The following is a 27118-nucleotide window of genomic DNA, read 5'->3' as shown; positions in this document are numbered from 1 at the left end:
TTAACATCAACAGAACTACACCTGTAATCAGTTCAGCTATTTTGTTCCCAATGTACAAACCAAAAGCATTTCTGTTAAAGGCGTTGTTAGGAGGAGAGAGGACGATGAAGATAAAAACAGATGGGTTTCATATCTCAGCGTCCTTAAGAAGGTATATCCCGGCAGCACTGTGGTGCAGTGGTTAGCACTTAAGCCCACACCTCCACCCTATCCCCGACCCAGTACTCCACCTATCCTTTTTGGACAATAAGAGCAATTTAGTATGGCCAATCCATCTAACCTGCACATATTTGGACTGTGGGAGGAAACCGGTGAACTTGGAGAAAACTCGGCAGACACAGGGAGAACGTGCAGACTTCGCACAGCCAGTTACCCAAGCCGGGAATCGAACCTGGGACCCTGGTGCTGTGAAGCAACTGTGCTAACCACTGTGCTACCCCAAATGTAGGAACATAAGATGCAGGAGCAGGAGTCGACCATTCGGCCCTAGCACAGTGGGTAGCACTGTTGCTTCACAGCTCCAGGGTCCCAGGTTCGATTCCCGGCTTGGGTCTGTGCGGAGTCTGTACGTTCTCCCCGTGTCTGCGTGGGTTTCCTCCGGGTGCTCCGGTTTCCTCCCACAAGTCCCGAAAGACATGCTGTTAGGCAATTTGGATTCTGAATTCCCCCTCTGTGTACCTGAACATGCGCCGGAATGTGGCGACTAGGGGCTTTTCACACTAATTTCATTGCAGTGTTAATGTAAGCCTACTTGTGACAATAAAAATTATTATAAATACCATCTTCTACCTCAACACCACTTTCCCGCCTGCTCCCCATATTCCCGATTCCCTCATAAATATATCACGCTAAGTCATGAATAAACCCGATGATGGAGCATCTACAACCCTCTGAGGTAGACAATTCCAAAGATTCACATCCCTCTTAGTGAAGACATCTCTCCTCATCTCAGGCCTAAACTTTCAACCCCAGAAACTGTGCCCCCGTGTTCCAAATTCCTCTCCCAGTACAAAACAACCTCTCATTGCCTAACCTGTCAAGCCCCTTCAGGCTCTTGTATGTTTCAATGAGAACAGCTCTCGTGCTCCTAAGCTCCAGCGAATAATGGCTCAATTTATTTACTCAGTCCCTCATCATAGGGCAACCCTCTCATCTCAGGTACCAACCCAGGTTCCAATTTTTTAAAAATTTGATTTTTAACATTTTAAGCATACAATCCAACAAAGCAAAACAAAACAACAAAACCTCCGAACCCCTCTCCACCCAACAACACCCAACAAAAGACCCAACAAAAAACCCACTTCCCCCCCCCCTCCCCCCAGCAGCTAACAGTTATGGACAGACCTGATTAATACTACACTGCGGTATGCTTCACCTGATGCCAGTGTCTATGTATTTACATTGTGTACCTTGTGTTGCCCTATTATGTATTTTATTTTATTTTCATATACAAATTGATCTGTTTGAGCTGCTCGCAGAAAAATACTTTTCACTGTACCTCGGTACACGTGACAATAAACAAATCCAGTAACCAAAAACCCCATTTCTAGTGCAACCCTGAAGGAGGGCTGAAAGCAGGTGGTGGGGGGGGGGGGGGGGGGGGGGGGGGTCTTGGGATGAGACCTCTTAAAACCAGATAACTAGGATAACACGAGAATTGCTCTACATAAGTTATTTTATTGAGGATTGAAACTAATCATGGAAAGTATGTCCAGTAATCATTATTAACCATTAAACATGTATTCTGAGAACATAGCAGTAACAAGCATTTAAACTCTTGCTAATAGTATTGGCCGCAATGTATGATGGGATTTAGGTTAGCTAACTTGACCACATTCCTAAGACAGACAGAATTAGACAGAACTAATGTGGTCAGCAATAACACAGCCAGCTCAGTCAGCAGTTTTTAATCAGCAGCTCCAGCAGCCTGCGCTTAGACAGAGAATGGTACGAGCAGGAACCACAGATAAGAAAAATGGGAGTAGGGGAGAGCAAGAGACAGGGAATGCGAGGGTCTTGAAAAACAACAGATGGCCAGGGAACAGAATGGGGCTAAATCACGAGCTGATCATGCAGTCACCATGCTGCCTAAAGTAACATTCATTGGTCAAGGTAAAATCTACAGTTACAAGGATTGGATTGAGTCCAACTGGGGTGGGCTACTGATTTTTGGAAATTGGATAACTGTTGAACCTGAAGCAATGCAAAGTAGAATGGTTTTGGCGTTTATCCAAATCATTCACCCGCGCACGTTGAACCAAGTGTGGAAAGTTAAGGCGTCGGAACCAGAGTTGCTGTCTCCACGTGTCTTTGTGATAGTTGAACTGCAATTCGGTGGGGAAAATCCCCCACATAAAAGCCTCTGTCTCTGAAAATGCTCCTACTGATTTTGGCACTGCGAGCAGGGTAGCCCACAGGACTCCAGCAGAATGATACGTCTCCTATGCGGGTGAGTATGTTTTAGTTTGCTACTCAGTAGAAGAGGAGTTGCGTATCAGACGGTCAGAGCAATAAATTGTGCGACCCAAAGAAGGGAAAAAGCTGCGAAGTAGGAAGCAGGACACATGCAACACAGTATGAGCTAATGTTGGGTGGGCAAAGACAGACTGATGAAAAAACGTCTCTGAAGCGAGGAGCAGTGAGAAATGGAGGGAGGCTCAGACTATTGAAAAGACAGACAACGCTGGTGTCATTATTCTGAGCCTGCATGTACAACAAGATTTAAACCCCATGACTGCCACTCCAAGGGCAGCCATGGAGAAACATCACTGATAATTCAGAGGGAGAGGCAGCCAATCTACACCCTGGTACAGCCCCTTGCAGTTCGGCGGTGAGCCAATTTAAATTTTTCAAAACAAGTTAAAGGTGAACTGATAAGATTTCTTTCAAACTTGAATTTGAATCAGTTTGAAGGAAAAATAACGGATAAAGGAAAATAAATTGGAGCACAAACGTTGACTATATCAGCATGCAATTGATAGGTTTCTGGGCAATTTGAAAACCAATGTGTCTAGATTACTTGATACAAGGTTTTGCAGCTCATAATGTGTTTGGGTGAAATGCCTTTGAGATTTGAATTTAACAAAGGATAGGCGATGCCTATGAATCAATTGTTGAAGATTGGGCTTGAATGAAAAGAAAAAGATAAATGAATCAAATAAATAATGTAAGTCTTATAGCGAAGAAGAGTGGAGGATCCTGTTTATTGTTTTAGCCAAGAGAGTGTGAGCTTGCAGTGCTTTATCTCCTTAAGATTCTGTAGCAGCGAGAGAAGGCTGATGATCAACTGTTTAACTTTACAAGCAAAAGAATCGTGTGCTTCGTTTGTTATGTGGAAGTTTGTAGAGTCATGTTATCATTAAGGTTTATCTTTCTGGAGAAGTAATTTTGAGTTTTTAATTACAGATACCTGAAGTGTAGAAAAGAAAATGCAAGGACATTTACGTATTTCATTTGTTTATTGATATGTTTCACTGCTTGTGTATGAATGATATTTGTGTGTGTCTGTTTCAAGCATTGATGGTTTCTGTCTGAAATTATAATCTTTGAGATCTTTGTTGAAGTAATTTAAGTCAAACAGTTGACAAAAATGCAACTTTCACTAATGCAGCAATAGTCGGCGAATTTAAAATATAGTGGAAGGGTATGCAGCCATTGCAAAACCCCTACAAGATTTAACAAAGTGGAGGAAGGCTAGCAAAGACACGATAGAGTGGGGGGGGGTGGGGGCAGGCTTTTTCCAATCTAAAGCAAATGATGGTGAAGGCGCCCGCCATGGGGTTGCCGGACTTCAATAAGCCATTCCACATCTTCTGCCAGGAGAATAGTGGAATGCAAGCCGCTGTAGTAGCCCAGAGGCATGGGGATAGATTAAGACCAGTAGGATATTACTCCACCCAAATGGATGTGGTAGCCACAGGCATGCAACAACGCATGTGGGCTTTAGCATGCGCCTCATGGGCAATAAATGCATCAGAATCCATCACACTGATGGGAAAGATAATCCTCCATAGCCCTCACACCTCTTAGAGGCTGGAAGACTGAAGGGCCTCTTGGATGGTAGGCACTCAAAGTGGGAAGCTAATATTTTACCGGGGACAGACATGTGGAAATCAGTAAAGATGTGAGGGAAAATACCGCGATGGGTTTAACGATACAAGGAACAGAGCATGAAAGCATTGTGGAAGTAGAGGAGGACACTAGTGGACGCTTGGCAGAAGAACCACGAGTGGGAGAGGGAGTGAGTGACTTGTACATGGATAGGGCAAGGACGTTTATAAGAGGAGAGCCCTTTACGGCATGGGCTGTAGTGGATAGCGAAGGCGTGTTGATTGCAGGAAAACAGATACCTGGGAACCATTCAGCATAAGTAGCTGAATTACTAGTTCTAGTGAAGGACCTGGAATGGGACAAGGGAATGCGGATCAATGTATACAATGACAGCAGGTATGCCTTTGGCATAGTTCATGATTATAAACAGCTTGGAGTAGGCGAGGGTTTGTGACGTCCAGTGGAGGACACATACAGCATGAGAATTTAATCAAGGACTTGATCTTGGCCGCTCGACAGCCCTTAGAAGCGGCAGTGATTAATGTCCAAGCCCATCGGAAAATTGAGAATCATGCACAGCGAGGTAATAGTTGGGCCTATCAGGCAACTAAAAATCTATTAGAGCAGGAATGGGTGTGGATACAGTCTCCAAGAATAGCGGTCGTGAAGGGCACAAACGGCGCTGATATTGATGTAATGCTGGTGCAAGAACAAGCGCCAGTAGAGGAAAAAGAGGGGTGAAAAAATTAACAGGGGACAGATAGACCATAATGGAAAATGGAGGAGAGAGGGAAAGATAATAGCCCCCGAGGCCGTGCAACAATCCTTCTTATACATATACCATGGAGAAGCACACACAAGAAGACAATATGATCAAACCATTAAAGGAATGTTGGCGGTGGAAGGGAATGGGCAGGGATGTGGCTAAATTCTGCCAGCAATGTATACAGTGCGCCCTAGTGGAACCTGGCCATCCCTGCAAGATTAAAATGGGAAGTCAGCGCCAGCCCAAGGGACCTTGGGAAAATTTGCAACTAGATTTTACAGGGCCTTTGCCTCAGGTACAGGGTAAAATATACTGTTTAGTGATTATAGATCAATTCACCCAGTGGGTGGAAGCATTCCCATGTAAGGACACCACCGTTAGCACCGTGGCTTTGATATTGGATAATGAAATAATACCATGGTGGGAGGTGCCCCTCCAACTGGATTCTGACCAAGGGCCCATTTCACAGGAAAAGCCATAAAGGAGACCTGTAAATATTTGAGAATCCAGCAGAGATTCCACATCCCATACCATCCCCAGAGCTCGGGAATGGTAGATCAGATGAACCAAACCTTAGAAAAGAGCCTGGCCAAAGCCATACTGCAGGACTGAATAATTGGGTACGGGCCTTGCCCGCAATATTGTTGTGACAAAGAGCCATCCCCGCCCGGAAAACGAGTCAAACCACTTTTGAATTAATGACAGGAAGAACAATGCGCCTCCCTGAGAAGGTGATAACTGGAGGGGCAGAACTCGAGGTAAACAAAGGAACTGTACTCCAATGTATGAAAGATCTGGTAGGCCGCCTGCATGTTCCTTAAGGGTCAGGTAATCGCACACCAACAGCATAGATATTGGACAAATAAGAGATACGGCAAAACTACCAACACCGGGCTACCATCAACACCGGGGGACAGGGTAATGGACAAAATCATGACAGTTAAAAGGGACTAGGGGTTCGATGGGAGGGACCCTTGGAGGCAATCATCACCGGACAAACGTGTGCCCTAATAGACAAAAAACCCAGTCCGCAGTGGCAGCATTGGACACAGTTAAGCCATACCCTCATGAATAGTCCCATAGTCACAAAGATTGAGAGGCCCCTCGGGTGGGTCAGCGAACCCATGGAACAGGGGGTATCCATGGCATTTTCAGCCACTGCACTTGTAATAAGAATCATCTGGATTTGTAGATGGGCCACCAGGGTGGCTCAGACTATGGAACAAAGGCACGGAGAGGATGCGGACGAGGAAGGAATGGAGATGATGCGAATGATATAATGCTAATTGAGCATCGGAAGGTATTTGTTTATACCCACAGGATCCTATTGCTAGCACGCTTTAGGGCCCCATTCCATCTCTGGTTGCAACTACCGACATCGACCTCCTTGTCATAGAACCAGACGGGACCGGACATCACTGACATAAAACCCAATGATCGCATGTATACTGATGTCATGCGGGTGCATCGGATGCTGTAAATGGCATGAGAGACGCAAGGGGAAGGCGTGTTGTAGGTTTTTATTACGACGGGACTCAGGATGTATATACAAATGGGACTCTATACGTTCCTGCGGGGCAGCTTACGAATTACTTGCAATTCCGAAATACCTTAGGCCCTATATCAGTTGGGAACTCAAGATCAAGGGAGTTACAGATGTTAAGGAAAGCTGGGACGCAGGACCCTTGCCCCTAGGCAAGATGACATTGTTTTATTCAAATGACAGATCAGAAAACGTTAAATGCCCTCGATGACCCAAATCGCCCGAATGTGAAATGTAAAGTTATAGGGGACCGGCCAGGGGCCTAACCGTACTAAAGATCATGAGATGATATATGAAAGATTGACAGCTGTGTACCAGGGAAGTGAAGCAGGCAGCCAGTCAGCACAAGAGCCCAAGAGTCGGGTGGGATATTGTAAGAAGGAAGGACTCCACCAGATAAGGGTAGGGACCAGACAGAAACCTACCACCAACACTGTGACACCGGTGAGCCCCGGCTTGGATACAACCACATGCTCAAGGACGATCCCCAGGCCCGAATGTGATGAGCAAATCACTAGCCACACTATGGGACATGGGTTAGTCCTGACCTCCACTGACGAATCAGTGACAATAATACTTGGATAAGAACAAGTATGAACTTGTCAGAGAAAACCATCTCAGTCTAGAAGGAAAAATGCCAAAATAAAAGCCAGAACTTCAGAAAGACATTAACTGGAAGTCTTCCCAGTTCATCAAATATCTTTATCCTTTCATGTTATTCATATTTTATTTCCCTTTCCACCACCCTTTCCCCTCCGTGTTGTTTTGCGTAGAGTGAGGGTAGTCAGGAAGGAGGGCTTGGGAAGGGGATGGTAGATAGTCAGTTACATGTTCCGTGAGTTTAATAGTAATACTGTACATAATAAAAGGATACTTGTGTTAAAGTTACAAATCTGATCCCCCGGTGCGGCTATGCAGAGCTAGGTCGCATATTCGGTAGCTCCCGCTTGGAACGGACTTTTGGGCTCTTTTACATGGCCCCCACAGCATTTGTTTGACATTTCCCGGTGTGGCAAGAAGACTGCAGCATTCCCCTGACAGTGTCCCCCAGGAATGTTATGTCTTTTGGCGACCAGACCCGGCAGAAACAGTAAAAGATTTGGCTTTGGCTGCAGGTTTAGACAAAAGCCTCTTCCAGCATGCAGGCGGGGGAAGGGCAAGCTTAAAGCTGCAATCTGACTTGACTCTATCAAAGGTGAATTCTAGCAGCAGAGGGAACAACTGTGAAAAGATCTACCAAGGCCATTGAAGAAGCAGGGACAAGGCTTCCGGTGGCGGCCATGGAGGAGTAGGTCGCGCATTCGGCAGCTCCCGTCTGGAACTGACTCAGATCTTTTTCAGGAGGTTCCATAGACTTTTTAAACGGACCAGAAGTGTAACGGCCAAAGGAGCGGCACTGGAGCAACGGGAGAAGCGAGGGAAAGAAAACAAAATGGCGGCAGCCAGGGACAAAGGGGAGCTGCAGGAGTTCATCAAGCGCTGCTTCGCGGAGCAGCGCGAGGAGATGCGCAAGGAGATGTTGGCGCCTATGCTTTCGGCAATTGAAGGACTCGGGATCACCCAGAAGGTCCACGAAGCTAAGATCCAGGAGGTACAGAAAAGAGTCAGTCAGAACGAGGACGAGCTCGTGGGCCTGGCGGTGAGAGTGGAGCAGAACGAGGCGCTACACAAGAGGTGGGCGGGAAGACTCGAAGACCTGGAGAACAGGTCGAGGAGAAAGAATCTGCAAATCCTGGGTCTCCCTGAGGGAGTGGAGGGGGCTGATGCCGGGGCATACGCGAGCACGATGCTCGAGGCGATGATGGGCACGAAGGCCCCTTCGAGGCCGCTTGGAGTTGGAGGGGCACATCGGGTGCTGGCGAAGAAGCCACAGGCAAATGAGTCGCCAAGGGCGATGGTGGTGAGGTTCCACCGGTTCACGGACAGAGAGTGGGTCCTGAGATGGGCCAAGAAGGAGCGGAGCAGTAAGTGGGACAATGCAGAGATCCGAATATACCCGGACTGGAGCACGGAGATTGCAAAGCGGAAAGCGGGTTTCAACCGGGCCAAAGCGGCATTGGACCGGAAAGAAGTGAAATTCGGAATGCTGCAGCCAGCGCGACTGTGGGTCACATACAAGGGCCAACACTATTACTTTGAAACGCCTGAAGAGGCGTGGACCTTGGTACAAGCCGAAAAGTTGGACTCTAACTGAGGGTTTGTGAGGGTAGGGGGGATGTTTGAGGTTTGATGTGTGATGGTTGTTGTATATAGGGGGTCAATCACGCGCAGGAAATGTTACATGGGCTGGGGGAGAGAGACAAGGCCGCGACAGGAGCTGCGCCAGAGGGGGCGGAGTGGGCTTTGGAAAGAGCGGGGTGTTTTCCTGCGCGCGGGAAGAAAGGCGGGAAGGGGAACGAAGGAATGCATATGGATTGGGAGACTCCCACGCGGGGAGGTCAGTGGGACAGCGGGGGAAGCCGGGGTCAGCAGGCGTCAGCTGACTTACGGGAGTGACATGGGGGGGAGCAAAAAAGCTAGACAGGGGTCTAGCGGGGGGGGGGGGGGGGGGGGAGGGGAGGGGGGGGGGGGGAAGGGGGGGGGGGGGGAAGGGTTGCTGCTGCACTGGCCGAAAGGGAATGGGACACAGAAGAGGTGGTCGGGACGGGGATCCCCCCTCTGGGGGACTGGAGGGTGAGGGAGGCGTGGACACGGGACTGGCCCAGAAAAGGAGATGGCTAGTCGGCGGGGCGTGGGGGGGGTGGCTGAGAGCCCCTCCAATCTGGCTGATAACGTGGAATGTGAGGGGCCTGAATGGGCCGGTGAAGAGGGCTCGCGTGTTCGCGCACTTCAAGGGACTGAAGGCGGACGTGGCCATGCTCCAAGAGACACACCTGAAGGTGGCGGACCAGGTCAGGCTAAGAAAGGGATGGGTAGGACAGGTATTCCACTCGGGACTGGACGCGAAGAATAGAGGGGTGGCAATATTGGTGGGAAAGCGGGTGAAATTTGAGGCCAAGACTATTGTAGCGGACAATGGAGGGCGATATGTAATGGTGAGCGGGAGGCTGCAAGGGATGTGGGTGGTGTTGGTAAACGTATACGCCCCGAACTGGGATGATGCAGGATTCATGAGGCGCATGTTGGGGCGCATTCCGGACCTGGAGATAGGAGGCCTGATAATGGGAGGGGACTTCAATACAGTGTTGGATCCAGCACTAGACCGCTCCAAATCAAAGAATGGAAAGAGGCCGGCGGTGGCCAAGGTACTTAGGGGGTTTATGGATCAGATGGGGGGAGTGGACCCATGGCGGTTTGCAAGGCCGCAGGCCAGGGAATTTTCTTTCTTCTCCCATGTACACAAAGCCTACTCCCGGATAGATTTCTTTGTTCTGGGTAGGGCGCTCCTCCCGAGGGTGGAGGGGACGGAGTATTCGGCTATAGCCGTTTCGGACCATGCCCCACACTGGGTGGAACTGGAGCTGGGAGAGGAGAGGGACCAACGCCCGTTGTGGCGGCTGGATGTGGGACTGCTGGCGGACGAGGTGGTGTGTGGGAAGGTGAGGGGGTGTATCGAAAGGTACGTGGAGGCCAACGACAGCGGGGAGGTGCGGGTGGGGGTGGTATGGGAGGCGTTGAAGGCGGTGATCAGGGGAGAGCTAATTTCCATTAGAGCTCGTAGGGAGAAGACAGAGGGTATGGAAAGGGAGAGGTTAGTGGGGGAGATTTTGAGAGTGGACAGGAGATCGCAGAGGCCCCGGAGGAAAGATTACTTGGGGAAAGACGACGGCTCCAGATGGAGTTTGACCTGTTGACCACAGGGAAGGCGGAGGCACAGTGGAGGAAAGCGCAGGGGGCGACCTACGAATATGGGGAAAAGACTAGTCGGAAGCTGGCACACCAGCTCCGTAAGAGGATGGCAGCAAGGGAAATAGGGGGAGTCAAAGATGGAAGGGGAGCCACGGTTCGGAGTGCGACGAAAATAAACGAGGTATTCAAGGCCTTTTATGAAGATCTGTACTGATCCCAGCCCTCAGCGGGGGAAGAGGTGATGAGACGATTTCTAGATCAGCTGAGATTCCCGAGGATGGAGGAGCAAGAGGTGGCTGGTTTGGGGGCACCAATTGGGTTGGAGGAGCTGAGCAAGGGTTTGGGGAGCATGCAGGCGGGGAAGGCCCCGGGACCGGACGGATTCCTGGTGGAGTTCTACAGGACGTACGCAGACCTGTTGCCCTGCTACTGGTGAGGACCTTTAATGAGGCAAGAGAGGAGTGGACCCTGCCCCCGACAATTTCGGAAGCGACAATTTCTTTGATCCTAAAGCGGGACAAGGACCCACTGCAATGTGGATCGTACAGGCCGATCTCGCTCCTCAATGTGGATGCAAAGTTGCTGGCAAAAGTGCTGGCCACGAGGATCGAGGACTGTGTCCTGGGAGTAATCCACGAGGACCAGACGGGATTTGTAAAGGGCAGGCAACAAAACACCAATGTGCGGCGGCTCTTAAACATGATAATGATGCCATCGGAGGAGGGAGAGGCAGAGATAGTGGCAGCTATGGACGCGGAGAAGGCCTTTGACCGAGTCGAGTGGGAGTACCTCTGGAAGGTGCTGCGCAGGTTTGGGTTCGGGGTAGGGTTTATCAATTGGGTTAAGCTCCTTTACAGAGCCCCGATGGCAAGTGTAGTGACGAACCGGCGGAGGTCGGAGTACTTTCGACTGTACCGAGGGACGAGGCAGGGGTGCCCCCTGTCCCCCCTGTTGTTCGCATTGGCGATCGAACCATTGGCCATGTCATTGAGGGAGTCTAATAAATGGAAGGGGGTGGTCCGAGGGGGAGGTCCGAGGGGGAGAAGAGCATCGGGTGTCGCTATATGCGGATGACCTGTTGCTGTACGTGGCGGATCCAATGGAGGGGATGGTGGAGGTCATGCAGACTCTAAGGGAGTTTGGGGAGTTTTCAGGCTATAAGCTCAATGTAGGGAAGAGTGAGCTCTTTGTATTACAGGCGGGGGACCAAGAAAGAGGGTTAGGGGACCTACCGCTGAGGAGGGCGGAGGGGAGCTTTCGCTATCTGGGGATCCAGATAGCCAGGAGTTGGGGGACCCTACATAAACTGAATCTGACGAGGTTGGTGGAGCAAATGGAGGAGGATTTCAAAAGATGGGACATGTTACCGCTCTCGCTGGCGGGTAGAGTGCAGTCGGTCAAAATGGTGGTCCTTCCGAGGTTTCTGTTTGTGTTTCAGTGCCTTCCCATCGTGATCACTATGGCCTTTTTTAAGAGAGTAGGCAGGAGTATTATGGGGTTTGTGTGGGCGAATAAAACCCCGAGAGTAAGGAGAGGGTTCCTGGAACGCAGTAGGGACCGAGGAGGGTTGGTGCTGCCAAACCTGGGGAGCTACTACTGGGCAGCAAATGTGGCGATGATCCGCAAGTGGGTTATGGAGGGAGAGGGGGCGGCATGGAAGAGGATGGAGATGGCGTCCTGTAAAGGAACGAGCCTGGGGGCGTTGGTGACGGCACCGCTGCCTCTCTCGCCGACAAAGTATACCACGAGCCCGGTGGTGGCGGCAACGCTAAGAATCTGGGGCCTGTGGAGACGGCACCGGGGTGCAATGGGAGCATCGGTGTGGTCCCCGATCAGGGGTAACCACCGGTTTGTCCCGGGGAAGATGGACGGGGGGTTCCAGAGCTGGCATCGGGCGGGGATTGGAAGAATGGGGGACCTGTCATCGACGGGACGTTTCCGAGCCTAGGGGCACTGGAGAAGTTCGAGTTACCCCTGGGAAAGGCCTTTAGATATATGCAGGTGAGGGCTTTTGTGAGGCGACAGGTGAGGGAATTCCCGTTGCTCATGGCACAAGAAGTTCAAGATAGGGTGATCTCGGGTGTATGGGTCGGGGAGGGCAAGGTGTCGGAAATACACCAGGAGTTGAAAGAAGAGGGGGAAGCGCTGGTAGAAGAGTTGAAGGGTAAATGGGAGGAGGAGTTGGGGGAGATCGAGGAAGGTCTGTGGGCTGATGCCCTAGGTAGGGTTAATTCCTCCTCCTCGTGTGCCAGGCTCAGCCTGATACAATTTAAGGTGGTCCACAGATCGCACTTGACGGGGGCGAGGTTGAGTAGGTTCTTTGGGGTGGAGGACAGATGTGGAAGGTGCTGAGGGAGCCCGGCGAACCATGTCCATATGTTTTGGTCATGCCCGGCACTGGAGGGGTTCTGGAGAAGAGTGGCGGGAGCAATATCTCAGGTGGTGAAAGTCCGGGTCAAGCCAAGCTGGGGGCTAGCAATATTTGGAGTAGTGGACGAACTGGGAGTGCAGGAGGCGAAAGAGGCCGGCATTCTGGCCTTTGCGTCCCTAGTAGCCCGGCGAAGGATCTTGCTAATGTGGAAGGAGGCGAAGCCCCCCAGCCTGGAGGCCTGGATAAATGATATGGCTGGGTTCATAAAGTTGGAGAGGATTAAGTTCGCCTTGAGAGGGTCTGCGCAGGGGTTTTACAGGTGGTGGCAACCGTTCCTAGACTATCTCGCGGAGCGTTAGAGGAAGGTCGGTCAGCAGCAGCAACCTTGAGGGGGGGGGGGGGGGGGAGAACGTCGTCCTGGGAAGGGTGGGGGGGGAGAGAGGGGGGACTGCCTGGGAGGGTGGATGAGCAAGAGATAACATGAAGGGTTGGGGAAACTGGCACGTACGGGTGAGGGCCAGTGTACAAAGCTGTGTAAATATATCATTTTGCCATGTATATATCTTGCTCTGCCCGATTTCTCGTTTTTTTTTTTGTTACGGGTTGGGGGGGGGGTTATTGTTTGTAAGGGAGAAAAATTGTGTTAAAAAACTTTAATAAGTATATATTTTTTTTAAGTTACAAATCTGGTGACTGTAGTTTATTGGTGTGGAGATGCCGGCGTTGGACTGGGGTGAGCACAGTACGAAGTCTTACAACACCAGGTTAAAGTCCAACAGGTTTGTTTCGATGTCACTAGCTTTCGGAGCGCTGCTCCTTCCTCAGGTGAATGAAGAGGTATGTTCCAGAAACATATATATAGACAAATTCAAAGATGCCAAACAATGCTTGGAATGCGACCATTAGCAGGTGATTAAATCTTTACAGATCCAGAGATGGGGTAACCCCAGGTTAAAGAGGTGTGAATTGTATCAAGCCAGGACAGTTGGTAGGATTTCGCAGGCCAGATGGTGGGGGATGAATGTAATGCGACATGAATCCCAGGTCCCGTCTCTGGATCTGTAAAGATTTAATCCCGTACCAGCCTCCCTGAACAGGCGCCAGGATGTGGCGACTAGGGGCATTTCACAGTAACTTCATTGAAGCCTATTTGTGACAATAAGCGATTATTATTATTATGTAGGTTGAAAAACTAAATCATAAGTGAACAATTATTGAAATTGAATTGGTACCGGGAGACTAGAAGGGTAGCTGGTAGGGATGTACAACTAGAACATAACTGGACAGATCTGCAAGGATTATGTTGCAGCTTTATTGTACACTGTGCATACTGGAATACAACTTGTCGATTCTGGTCACCATTTAGTGTCATCAATAAACTTGGAACCATTATTCTTGATCATTAATATGGATTATAAATAGCTGAGGCCTCAGCGCTGATCCTTGCAACACTTAACTAGTTATAGCCTGCCAGCTTGAAAATGCCCCATCTACCCTTATTCTCTGCTTCCTGTCCTTTGACCAATTATCATTCATATACTATACCAGTGTTCTTCAAACTCGGGGGCGGCACTCCCGATCGCGTAAATCCCCGTGCAGCAGCCGGCTTTTAATAACGCCGGCTGCAAGCGGCCTGTAAAATGGCCGCGAACATGTAAAAAAAGATTTGGCCGCATTGCGCATGCACGCACGATCATCAGCACACAAGCGCAAAACTATGCGCATGCGCGCCGATGATTGGGCACGCATGCGCAGTGCGGCCGCTATTTTTTTAAACTGTCGCAGCTTTTTGTTTTACAAGTTCGGGGGGGTTTTATTCATTTATTTTATTCATTTAATTTTTTTTTCATTTATTTTATTCTTTTTTTTACAAGTTCGGGGGGGGGGGGTTTATTTGATAACATTTTACAGGAAAAAAATGCCGAACTTTGGACAGATGGAGACTCCATACTTTCTGACACCGGAAAGCTTCACCTTCAACCAACAGGTTCCATTGGAGGAGCGTATACGAGGGCCAAAGGGACCTAAACCATTTCCTCCATTTTTATCAGCAGCAAACAAGGTAAGAGAAAATGGTGGGTCGCTCAGGTCGGCCGGCGTGGGTCACTCAGGTCGGCCAGCGTGGGTCGCGAAGGTCGGACGGGTTGGGTCCCGAAGGTTGGCCGGTTGGTAAAAATGGGTCCCTGGAAAAAAAGTTTGAAGAACACTGTACTATACTAATATGCCACCTCAAATTCTATGAACCATTTTCTTGTGTACACTATTGAATGCCTTTTTCAAAATCCAAGGAAAATACATCTGCTGGTCCCTCTTTATCTAACCTACTTGCATCCTGAAAAAGCACAAATAAAATTGTCAAACACAATTTCCCTTTGTTGATTTTCTATCATGGGCCAGGGTTTAGAGAACACCAAAGTATATCATGGAGTTCACCTGACCCACAACTTTAAATAGATTTTGGTTATGGGGAACACAAAGGGCCACTTTACAGGTGTGATGCTACAGAGAGCTAAAGTATGTTTAAAACAAAACAATGTTTATTCTATGAATCCAGTAAACATTTTATAAACACACAGTAAACAGTTTATCAACTACTAACCCTGACAACCTCCCCCAAAATATACAGTACTCTATAGATAACCCTTAATAACCTTCCAAACAACATCCACAAGTTACACCCTTTTTAAATAAAGACAGCAGGTTTAAATGCTCTACAGAAACAGGTGTTACTTTGAAAACAGCAATGATCTGGAGACATTCTTTAGCTTGTAGAGAGAGAGATCATTACACAGCAGCTTGCTTTGAATGCAGCTCTCCATCTCTGAAAGTGAAACCAAAAACACATTGCAGCTCCCAGCTCAAAACGAAAGTGAAAGCCAGACAGCCCAGCTCCACCCACACACTGACATCCCTGCAGCTATTTGATAAACACCCATTTCTTAAAGGTACATCGACATTTCAAAGTGCATTGTTCAGACTCCCTTAATGATAAATTCCAGAATTTTCCCAATTAACGTCAGGTTAACTGGCATGTTGCTCCCAGTTTTCTCTCTCCCTCCTTTCATGAACAGTAATGTTACATTTCACAAGTGCAAATCCACTGGAACAATTCTAGACTCTCGGGAATTTAGGAAAATCATAACCACTCCATCCACTATTTCTACAGCTATCTCTTTTGGAACCCTAGGATTCAGCCGACCAGGTCTTGGGGTTTGTCAGGTTTTTAGTCTCTTACGTTTCTCCAATACTTTTTCTCTAGTGATATTAATTACTTGAAGTCCCTCACTCTTAGTAGTCCCTTTGTTGCCCTCTATTCCTGATATGTAATTTGTATCTTTGGCTACAAGGACAGACACAAAATATTTGTTCAATGTCTCTGCCATTTCCTCATACACCAATGATATAGTTTCCTGTCTCAGCCCCTAAAGGACCAATGTTCATCTCCTTTTTATACACTTGTAAAAGCTGTTACAATCTGATTTTATATTTCTGGCTTCCTATTCTACTTTTCCCCTTCTTTTTTAAAATATTTTTATTAAGGTATTTGAAAATTTTTATAAAAATAACATTAACAACGACATCAACATGGTATAATAAACATTTCCCCCCCACCCCCATCCCAATCTTCACACACCCCAACCATAAAACAACAATCCGGCCCTCTCCCCTCCCCCCCCCCCCCCCCCCCCTTGGAAATCGGCATCTGCTGACATTTTACTTTTTCCCGTGAAAGTCGACGAACGGCTGCCACCTCCGGGTGAACCCTACCATCGAACCTCTTAAGGCGAACTTTATTTTCTCGAGACTGAGAAACCCAGCCATGTCATTAACCCAGGTCTCTACACTCGGGGGCTTCGAGACTCTCCACATTAACAAGATCTGTCTCGGGGCTACCAGAGAGGCAAAGGCCAAGACGTCAGCCTCTTACGCCCCCTGAACTCCCGGCTCTTCCGACACTCCAAAGATCGCTACCTCCGGACTCGGCACCACCCGTGTTTTTAGCACCGTGGACATTGCCTTGCCAAATCCCTGCCAAAACCCTCTAAGCTTCGGGCATGCCCAAAACATGTGGACATGATTTGCTGGGCTTCCGGCGCACACCTATCGTATACCCCGAAAAACTTACTCATCCTAGCCGCTGTCATGTGTGCCCAGTGGACTACCTTAAATTGTATCAGGCTAAGCCTGGCACATGACGAGGAGGTATTAACCCTGCTTAAGGCGTCCGCCCACAGACCCGCCTCTATCTCTCCTAGCTCGTCCTCCCACTTGCCCTTGAGCTCCTCCACCGGAGTTTCCTCCGCCTCTGAAAGCTGCTGGTAAATATCTGAAACATTCATCTCTCCCACCCAGGTACTGGAAACTACTCTAACCTGTATCCCCCGTGGCAGCAGCAGCGGAAAGGCCGGCACTTGCTTTCTCAGGAAGTCTCGCACCTGCAAATACCTAAACCCATTCCCTGCTGGCAATTCAAATTTATCCTCCAAGGCTTTCAAACTGGGAAAGCTCCCATCTATAAATAGATCCCCCATCCTTCTAATTCCTGCCCTTTGCCATCTCCGGAACCCACCATCTAGCCTACAAACCGATGATTATTATAAAACGGGGTCCAAACCGATGCTCCCTCCACTCTCTTAGATCTCCTCCATTGCCCCCAGATTCCCAAAGCTGCGACCATAACCGGACTTGTGTAGTATCGGGCCGGCGAGAATGGAAGAGATGCCGTTATCAGTGCTCCCAAACTGGTGTCTTCACTCCGCCTCCATCCACTCCATACTGACCCCTCCCCCACTACCCACTTCCTAATCATGGCTATATTAGCCGGCCAGTAGTAATTGCAGAAGTTCGGCAACACCAGCCCACCCTCCCCCGACTGCGCTCCAGCAACAGTTTCTTCACTCGCGGGGTTTGACCCGCCCACACAAAGCCCAAAATAACCTTATTCACCCGCTTGAAAAAGGCCTTTGGGATGAAGATGGTGAGGCACTGAAAGACAAACAGAAATCTGGGGAGGACCGTCATTTTCACGGACTGTACCCTCCCCGCCAGCGATAGCGGGAGCATGTACCATCTCTTAAAGTCCCCTTACATTTGTTCTACCAGCCGGGATAGGTTTAACCTGTGCAGTGCCTCCCATTCCCGGGCCACCTGGATTCCCAGATACCGTAAGCTCTTCCCTACCATTCTTCTCCTGTCCTCTTGCCTGGATCACAAACATCTCGCTCTTCCCCATGTTCAATTGATACCCCGGAAAATTGCCAAATTCCCCCAGGATTCGCATTACTTCCCCCATCCCCTCCAACGGGTCTGAAATATACAAGGGCAGGTCATCTGCGTAAAGAGAGACCCAGTGCTCCACCCCCCCGAACCAGCCCTTTCCAGTTACTAGAGGCTCTTAACTCCATGGCCAATGGCTCTATGGCCAGAGCAAACAGTAACGTCCCTCGGTGTAGTTTAAAGTACTCCGACCTCCGCCGGTTCGTACGCACACTCGCTACTGGTGCCTGATAGAGCAACCACACCCAGTCAATAAAGCCCTCACCAAACCCAAACCTTCCCAACGCCTCCCACAGGTAATTCCACTCCACCCAATCAAAAGCCTTCTCCGCATCCATCGCTACCACCACCTCCACTCCCTCTGAGGGCATCATAATAACATTCAAAAGCCTTCAAACATTGGCCTTGCGTTGCCTGCCCTTTACAAATCCCGTCTGGTCTTCCCCTATCACTCCCGGGACACAGTCCTCGATTCTTGTGGCCAGTATCTTAGCCAGCAGTTTGGCATCCACATTCAGTAGAGAAATTGGCCTGTATGACCAGCATTGCTCCGGATCCTTCTCTCGTTTCAGGATCAATGAAATCGAGGCCTGCAACATTGTTGGGGGGAGGACTCCCTTCTCTCTTGCATCATTAAATGTCCTCACCAGTAGTGTGCTCAATATCGCTGAAAACGTCTTATAGAATTCCACCGGGTAGCCGTCAGGCCCCAGGGCCTTGCCCGACTGCATGCCCTCCAGCCCCTTGATTTTTTCCTCAATTGGGGCTCCCGGCCCTTCCACAAGATCCTCATCTACCCTCTGACACCTTAACTGATCCAAAAACTGCCTCATCCCCTCCACCCCAGGCGGGGGTTCCGACTCATATAATTTACTATTGAAGTCCTTAAACACCTCATTCACCCCCGTTGGGTCCAGGTGTTGCTCTGTTTCTCTGGTTCTAAATATGTCGGTCAATATGGTCGCCTTCCTTAATCCTAATTATGTTTGCTTTAGAGTCGCCAGGTATCTCTCAATACCGCCACAAGGTTCAAACCCGAATACTGATCAAAGAGCCAATAAACCAGTTAGTTAGTTCAAAGTCAATACTATTTCTTTACACATACAGTAAGATCTACTCATGCACAACAGTACTACAAACTAAACTATCTCTAACGCTAACGCCTATACTTAACTTCGGGTGCCCTCTTAGTCAGAGGAACAATGGCCGTTGTTCGGATCTGAGGCCGTTGGGTTTGAAGATATACAGGAGAACAGCTAAGGTTGCCTGTCTGGTAGCGAATGTTGACCTTGGACTTGCGTGCTTCTGGTGCAGCTGGTGGACGGGTCTCTCCGCTTTGAGAGCCAAGTCCAAGAGAGCGATTCTCTCTCGGGGGTTTCTTCTTATACCCGGAGGGGCTTTGCGCGCTTTTGGGCGGGCCTTAAACTTGGCCCCAATTAATTGGGCCGCATCTTGATCACTGGTATTGATCTTGACCAATAAAGGGGTGGGTGCCCTGATGGCTGGCCGTTGGCCTTGCTTTGTTTGCACTTTCGGTTTGGGGAACTGGCGCCGGGATGTCTGGAGCTGTATCGGTTGCTTGAGTGTCTTTCCTTTGTTCCCGGAGATGCGCCATCAATGTGTTAATTGACCTTCAGTCTCGTCTGGGAGCTACCGTCCCAATACGCATGCAGGCTCTGTGCCTGCTTACTTTCCTAACACTGTCCATAGTTCCCTACATTCATTGCGAGCACCCATTTTGTATCCTGGAAGTGGCCATCCCAGATGGCTACACAGGACAGTATTCCCGCCTCTACTTTTTACTTTACCTATCCGGACTTTACCGCGTCCGGGGCCTCCGAGTATCTCCTGTCCACCTGGAGTTAGGGTTAACCTAACCTATCCCTCGCAGCCCGTTCCGCCTTTTCTTTGTGGGCCTGCATCAAGATTAATTCCCCTCTGACCACTGCCTTTTGAGCTTCCTAAACCATCGCTGCGGAGACCTCCTCCGTATCATTTGTTTCCAGGTAGTTCTGGATGGACTTGTTAACCCACCCACAGATCGCTTCGTCCGCTAACAACCCCATATCCAGTCTCCGCAGCGGGCGTTGCCCTCTCTCCACACTAACCCGTAGATCCACCCAATGTTGGGCATGTTCCGACACTGCGATTGCCGAGTACTCAGTATCCACCACCTCCGGTATTAGCGCCCTGCTCAGAACAAAAAAGTCGATGCGAGAGTATACCTTGTGGACATGTGAGAAAAAGGAAAACTACTTCGCCCTTGGCCGTGCAAACCTCCATGGGTCAACTCCCCCCATCTGTTCCATAAACCCCTTCAATTCCTCTACCTCAGCCGACCTCCTCCCTGTCCTGGATTTTGACCGATCCAGTTCCGGATCAATGACTGTGTTAAAGTCTCCTCCCATGATCATGTTATGTGACTCGAAGTCTGGGTTCTTACCTAAAACCCGCCTCATTAATTCCACATCGTCCCAATTTAGAGCATATATGTTAATGAGTACCACCCGCACCCCCTCCAGCTTCCCACTCACCATTATGTACCTACCCCCCTTGTCTGACATGATTCTCCCTGCCTCGAATGCCACTCGTTTGTTGAGTCCAGCCCGGAGTGGAATACTTGGCTAACCCACCCCTTTCTCAATCTCATCTGGTCTATAACCTTCAGGTGTGTCTCTTGTAGCATTGCCAGGTCTGCCTTCAGCCCCCTCAAATGCGCAAACACACGAGCCCTCTTGACCGGCCCATTCAGCCCTCTGACGTTCCATGTAATCAGCCTGGTCGGGGGGCTTCCCTGCCGACTGGCCATCACCCTTTTAGCTAGCTCGTGCCCTCTAGTTCATGCCGTACGCCTCCTCAAGCCCCACCCTCGGGCATTCGCCATTCCCGACCTCCCATTTGTCCCCAAGTAACAGTTCCTCCCCTGTCAGCAAAGCAGCTCCCCGGCCCCCTCTCCCTCCCCCCTAGCAACAACACCATAAACCCAACCCCCCAAGTCAAGCTCCTGCTCTCCCCCCCACTGCGCTTCTGAGAGACAGCTGACCCATGCTGACTTGATAGCGCCCGCCCCTGGCACCAAGCAGTCTGTCTCCCCATTGTTCTCTCCCCTCTCCCCCACGTGGACAAACATATTAAAAACATCACATTCCCCAGTAAACAAACATCAGGAAAAAAACAGTGAAGAACAGCCACGTTAGAAAAAAAAAACACCCAAAAAACAGAACCAGCCTCAAAGACAATCCCCCCTCTAACCAGCTCCCTGCAAGACAAAGTTACCTTTAGCATCCAAACAGCCCCTTATTACACATAGCACTACTTATACTTATACAGCCCAGCACAACAAATCGCCACCACAGTACTCTCCAGGGCTTCGGTATATTTTAATTCACCTCCAGCCTCTTTCCTTTAATAAAAGTCCATACTTTGTCTGGTGTGTCGAAGTAGAAGTCTCGTTCCTCATGTGTGACCCGCAGATGGGCTGGGTACAGCATCCCAATCTTCACCCCCTTCTTAAAGAGGGTCGTTTTTGCCCGATTAAACCTAGCTCGCCCCTTGGCCAGATCCGCTCCCAGGTCCTGATGAATGCGCAGCTCACAATTCTCCCACTTGCTGCTCCGTTCCTTCTTGGCCCACCGCAGAACGTGTTCCTTGTCCAGGAATCGGTGAAAGCATATCACCATTGCCCTCGGCGGCTCATTCGCTCGGGGTTTCTTCACGAGGGCTCTGTGCACTCTATCCACTTCCAGGGGCCGAGGGAGCGCCTCAGCCCCCATCAACTTCTCCAACATGTCCGTCACTTAAGTCCTCGCATCCGATCCCTCACTACCTTCAGGGAGGCCGACAATTCTAAGATTCTGCCTCCTGGACCAGTTCTCCAGGTCCTCCAGCTTCTCCTGCATTCTTTTCTGGCGGTCGTTCATCATCTCCACCTTGGTCTCCAGCACGGTTATGTAGTCCTTGTGCTCGTGCACCTTTTTCTCTACCTCCTGGATCACTCTCCCGTGAGTCTCTTGATTCTGCACAACTTGATCAATCGAAGCCTTAATCGGGTCCAGCGTGTCCATCTTCAGCTTGACGAAGCAATCTTCGAAAAACTTCACCAGCTGCTCCGTCGACCACTGTGCCATCTCCCTGTGGCCCTGCTTCTCCGCCATGCTCTCCTGTGTTACCAGCTCTACATGCATCTCCCTTATAGGACTTTGTCGTCTCACACGGCCACTTCGGTCCAATTCTCCATACACCGGAGGGGATTTCTCCTCACTGTCTCACTCTTCACCGATTTATCCCATAAAATCCAGGAAAAACCAGGGGAAAAAGGTCCAAAAGTCCGTCACAGGCTGGAGCTATCAAATGTGCGACCTACTCCTCCTTGGCTGCCACCGGAAGCAGCAATTTTTCCCCTTTTTCATCAACTGTTAGGTGAATTGGACAGTCTGAATTCTCCCTCAGTGTACCCGAACAGGCGTAGTAGTATGGCGACGAGGGGATATACACAGTAATTTCATTGCAGTGTTAACGTAAGCCTACTTGTGACACTAATGAAGATTATTATTATTAATCGACGTTGTCAACCTATATACATCCATTTTCCAACAAGGGGGTAACTGGGTGGTGATCAGCAACAAGAGGTTTGGTTGATTTTTTCCTCCTCACTAGCCAGGCGGTCTAGGGCCACAGGTATTACATTAAATACATCCCACAACAGGGAGCAGATAACACGCAACAATTTTGGAATTGAACCAGAGACCTTCTGGTGAGTGTGGTTTAGCTTTGAGCCAGGCTTTGTTTATACCCATTAAGCTGTTCTACTATGTGCGGACCATACAACAGGTATGTAAAACAAAAAGATGCACACTAACCTCATTGTCCTTGTTGACATCCTGTGCCAACTTACTGAAAAAGTCATCATCTAGCAATGATCTGAAGAGAAGAAACCGCTGTTGTATTAATCTCAACAAATCAGTGCAATACACACTGCATTAATCTCGAAAGGTCAGGGCATCACCAAAGCACTTGCAGTTATAATCTCCACACATTGGGACAACCCCAGGGCACCCACTGCAATAACCCTAGGAAATCAGGGGAAACCAAAAGTGCATTCAGTTACAATGTACATTTTTATTGTGCAGGAGTTATAAATTACATTTTGATGTGCTGTTTCTGTTTGAGTGACTCTGAATACGCTTAATTTCAGGTTGAAAACCGAAATTAAACTTTCAAATCCGAATAAATTAAATCCCTGGGTGAACACTACAATTATCCAAACAGCATGCTCTTTTGTGCTGCAGTCAGAGTCAGTCTGCTAACTTGCGTACTTTCTGCTTGTTCTAGATGGTACAGTGACAGATGTCCTGATGTTGCTTCCTGAATGTGTAGTTACTGAAGCATGTTTATTGGGAGATCCATCTGAAAAAAGAAAGTGACATAAATAAAACTTTATGCATACCCACAGTTCCTCAGACCACAGACTAAACACAGGTACTTTAGTTTTCTCTTTAAACTATATTGGATTGCCAACCCCCCTGAGGCCATCTAAAATGTCCACCCGCAAAGATTGCTGGGAAAAATGGCCAAAGTCAAACACAGACCGGCTGCAACTTGCAGATATACAAAAACCTGCAGCCCAGACTTTGCAAAAATTAACACAGGAAAAAGGTTGTTGAAAGGCCATCCGGGACAATGGTCTCCAGGTAGAAACTGACAATAAGTGGCAGATTTGGTGGCGCCTGTTTTCCTTATTTGGGAAGGCCTATGTGCCTCGGACACAAACGGCCTTGGCCGACCGGGACCCGCCCCGCCTCTGAAAGAACAGAGTGCCGTTAAATAACGAGGTCGTCCTTGCGCTACAAGCACTGAGAATGACCCCTCGATTCCCCTCCTGGAACAGACTTTTTTTTAGTTAAATCGCACCCAACATTTTAAGACCTCTGTCACCTCGAAGGACAAGTGCAGCAAACTCTTCTTCGGAACTGGTCATCATTGGACAGTTCTAACAGCATTAAACTCCAGCAGTATTTCTGAACTCGTTTGGGTCATAGACAGGCTAATGAAATTAGCAGACTAGTGACAGATGCAATTTCATGTGAAGGAATGCAATATATTTTGGAAAGAAAACCAAGGAAGAGGACTATACATTTATGGAACGATGGTGAAGGATGTGATAAACAGGGAGATCTAGGGTTTTCAACACATAATCTTTGAATGTGCAAGCACTCAAAAACCCATAGAAAAGGACAATAGTCAAATTTCCCAGTATGAGAAAGTCTACGTATCTTAATAATATTTCTGAAAGTCTGTTATGATATTTTGGTTTCTACCAATGTGTCTGTAGCAATCATTTATTTGCAAGTTGGAATTTTAAATTAGAAATGAAGGAATTAGTGTTTACAACTTCCTGATTTGTTGTCTGTGAGAGTATTCATTATGATTGGCTGCTTATCCTGTTTGATAATGTCACTATTGTTGGACATCTGGAGATTCCATTGTGGAGATTTACACTAACATCAGGAAAGGGGAAAGTTGCACCTCAGAGCTTGCTAGATCTTTATGGGCAGCTTCATGGTCAGCGGCAACCACAAAATTGGGGCGTCACGGTAGCAGTGGTTAGTACTGCTGCTTCACAGCGGCAGGGACCCAAGTTTGATTCCAGCTTGGGTCACTGTATGTGTGGAGTCTGCACATTCTCCCGCATCTGAGTTGGTTTCCTCTGGGTGCTCCAGTTTCCTCCCACAAGTCCCGAAAGATGTGTTGTTAGGTGAATTGGACATTCTGAATTCTCCCTTGTGTTCCCGAACAGGCGCCGTAGTGTGATGACGAGGAGATTTTCACAGTAACTTCATTGCAGTGCCTACTTGTGACACTAATAAAGATTATCATTTTAAACATTTAATGTAGATTTTAATACATGGCCATGGGGACTGGTTTTGAATTGTTCAAGAGTGCAAGAACAGAACTCTACCAGAAAAACAGAAATTCGTATTGGCAGTTTAATTCAGAAACTCCAAAATGGGCAATAGATCTCCTGATATAACAAATCAAATAAAGTACACAATTGTTCTCCTCCCTGCACTCCCAGCATGAAAAGGTTGGGACTCCCTGCAGTTTAAAAAAATCTCTGAACAGAATGTGTGATTCACTGGCCCATCCAGCGTTATTGCCCATTCCCAAATGAGCCACCTTCTTGACCTGCTGTTGTTCATGTGGTGTAGGTACACCCACAGTGCTGTTAAGAAGGGAGTTCCAGGATTTTGACCCAGCGACAGTGAAGGAACGGCGATATAATCCCAAATCAGGGTGGTGTGTGGCTTGGAGGAAACTTGCAGGTTGTGGTGATCGCATGCTTCTGCTGCCCTTATCTTTCAAGGTGGCAGAGATTGTAAGTTTGAAAGGTGCAGTCGAAGTTGTCTTGATGAGTTGCTGCAGTGCATCTTGTACATGGTACACACTGCTGCATGTGTCAGTGGTGAAGGGCATGAAGGATTAAGATGGCGGATGGGATGCCAATCAAGCGAACTGCTTTGTCCTGAATGGTTTTGAGCTTCTTCAGTGTTTTTGGAGCTACACTTATTCAGGCAAGTGGAGAGTGTTCCATCACACTCCTGACTCGTGCCTGGGGAAGAGGATTTAGGGAGTCAGGTGGTGAGTTACTCGCTGCAGAATTCCCAGCCTTTGTCTAACCTGCTCTTTTAGCCACAGAATCTATATGGCTGGTCCAGTTCTCCAGCTCTTTAATCTCAGGTCCTCAAAATTGGGCCTTCCTATCTTCCAGACCTTTCCTAACGGAAATTTTCAGGATGAAAAACCAAAGCTAACATCAATTCCCCATTAATATTTGATTTAATTTGTCTTCACTGCTATTCTTTTCAAACTTGGTGTTGCCCTACAATCTGAGTTTTTCGTCCTTCAGCATGGGATTTCCAATTAAAACAAACAGAATTACTTACTGTAAGGATTCTGACACACAGATTATTCTTGATATGCTGCGGCTAAATGGTACTAATCTGTCAGTTCCGGTTTATCAAGAGGATAAAATTACCACAACCTACCATCTTCTCCAAGGAGATCATCCAGTACGTCATCAATCGATTCTGAAACAGAATGCAGGCACAGTATTACCAGAGAATGTTGACTTCCGGTGGTGACTACGCTGTGAACGGTCACACATTTAGCAGCTCCCGCTCTTGGTATTTTTTTTAAACGGCTTTTAAGCTAGATTTTCGCGGAAATTTTTTCTAACGTAAGTGGATAAAAGTGAGAGGAGAAGAAGACGACCCCTATCCTATGGAATTACGCACAAAAAATAATCGCAAAAGGAGGAATCAAAAGTTGGTTGGAAGTGAGGATCTGAGCTTGGTGGCTGCATTGGTAGAGAAGCGAGATCCGGCCCCGCCGGCTCAATGGTCGATGGACCGGTTGGTTACATGCCTGGATGAGAAGTTCACCCGGCACCGTAAGGACTGTGCGGAGGACCTGACCAAGGTGGTAGCCTCGATTAAGGAGGCTGCCGACCGGATGGAGGCGACAGTGAGGGCCCAGGGACAGTCAATCCAAAAGCTACAGGAGAAGGGGACGGAACAAGAGGAGCAGTCCACTGGGATGGCACTGCAAATTGGCATTTTACAGGATCGGCAAAAGCAGCTGCTGGAAAAGGTGGAAGACCTGGAGAATCGTTCCTGCAAGCAGAACATTCGGATTGTTGGTCTGCCAGAGGGAAAGGAAGAATCGGATGCCGGTGCGTATGTTGTGAAGATGTTCGAGAAAATTATGGGGGCAGAGACGTTCGACAGGCCGTTGGAGGCGGACCGGGCTCACAGGGTACTTATGCGCAAGCTCCAGGGTCGGGAGTCCCCGAGGAGGATGGTGGTGAGGCTACACCGATTCCTGGACAAAGAACGCATCATGAGTTGGGCTAGGCAGACGAAACAGTTTGTATGGGAAGAAGCCGAGATCCGGGTTTACCATGACTTGGGAGCAGAACCTGCTAAGAGGAGGGCGAGTTTTAATAAAGTTATGCGAAAGGAATAAAATTTGGACTGCTCTACCCGGCCGGTCTTTGGGTAACCTACAAGGACCGAGAACTATATTTTGGCTCGCCGGAAGAAGTGACAGGTTTTATAAGAACATAAGAACTAGAAGCAGGAGTAGGCCATCTGGCCCCTCGAGCCTGCTCCGCCATTCAATGAGATCATGGCTGATCTTTTGTGGACTCAGCTCCAAACACCATAACCCTTAATCCCTTTATTCTTCAAAAAACTATCTATCTTTATCTTAAAAACATTTAATGAAGGGGCCTCTACTGCTTCACTGGGCAAGGAATTCCATA

At 48.6% G+C, this 27118-nt stretch overlaps 2 protein-coding genes across 2 annotated transcripts in view; both read right to left on the bottom strand.

The window, feature by feature from the left end:
- fads6 (fatty acid desaturase 6) overlaps nucleotides 1-27118 on the bottom strand; it is a 1169976-nt gene that overhangs the window by 463501 nt on the left and 679357 nt on the right. The gene's annotated exons all lie outside the window — the stretch shown is intronic.
- Nucleotides 1-27118, bottom strand: part of LOC140395756 (fas-binding factor 1 homolog) — a 245221-nt gene that overhangs the window by 170180 nt on the left and 47923 nt on the right. The window contains exons 4-6 of the mRNA XM_072483912.1: nucleotides 25842-25883; nucleotides 23112-23202; nucleotides 22656-22716 (exon numbers count right to left, since the gene is read on the bottom strand). Coding sequence (XP_072340013.1) covers nucleotides 22656-22716; nucleotides 23112-23202; nucleotides 25842-25883 — 194 coding nt within the window. The remainder of the gene's footprint in view (nucleotides 1-22655; nucleotides 22717-23111; nucleotides 23203-25841; nucleotides 25884-27118) is intronic.

The sequence above is a fragment of the Scyliorhinus torazame genome, chromosome 18, assembly GCF_047496885.1.
Source record: "Scyliorhinus torazame isolate Kashiwa2021f chromosome 18, sScyTor2.1, whole genome shotgun sequence".
Classification (NCBI taxonomy): Eukaryota; Metazoa; Chordata; class Chondrichthyes; order Carcharhiniformes; family Scyliorhinidae; genus Scyliorhinus; species Scyliorhinus torazame.
Note: the sequence above shows the minus strand (reverse complement) of the source record. Positions and strands in the feature narration are given on the sequence as shown.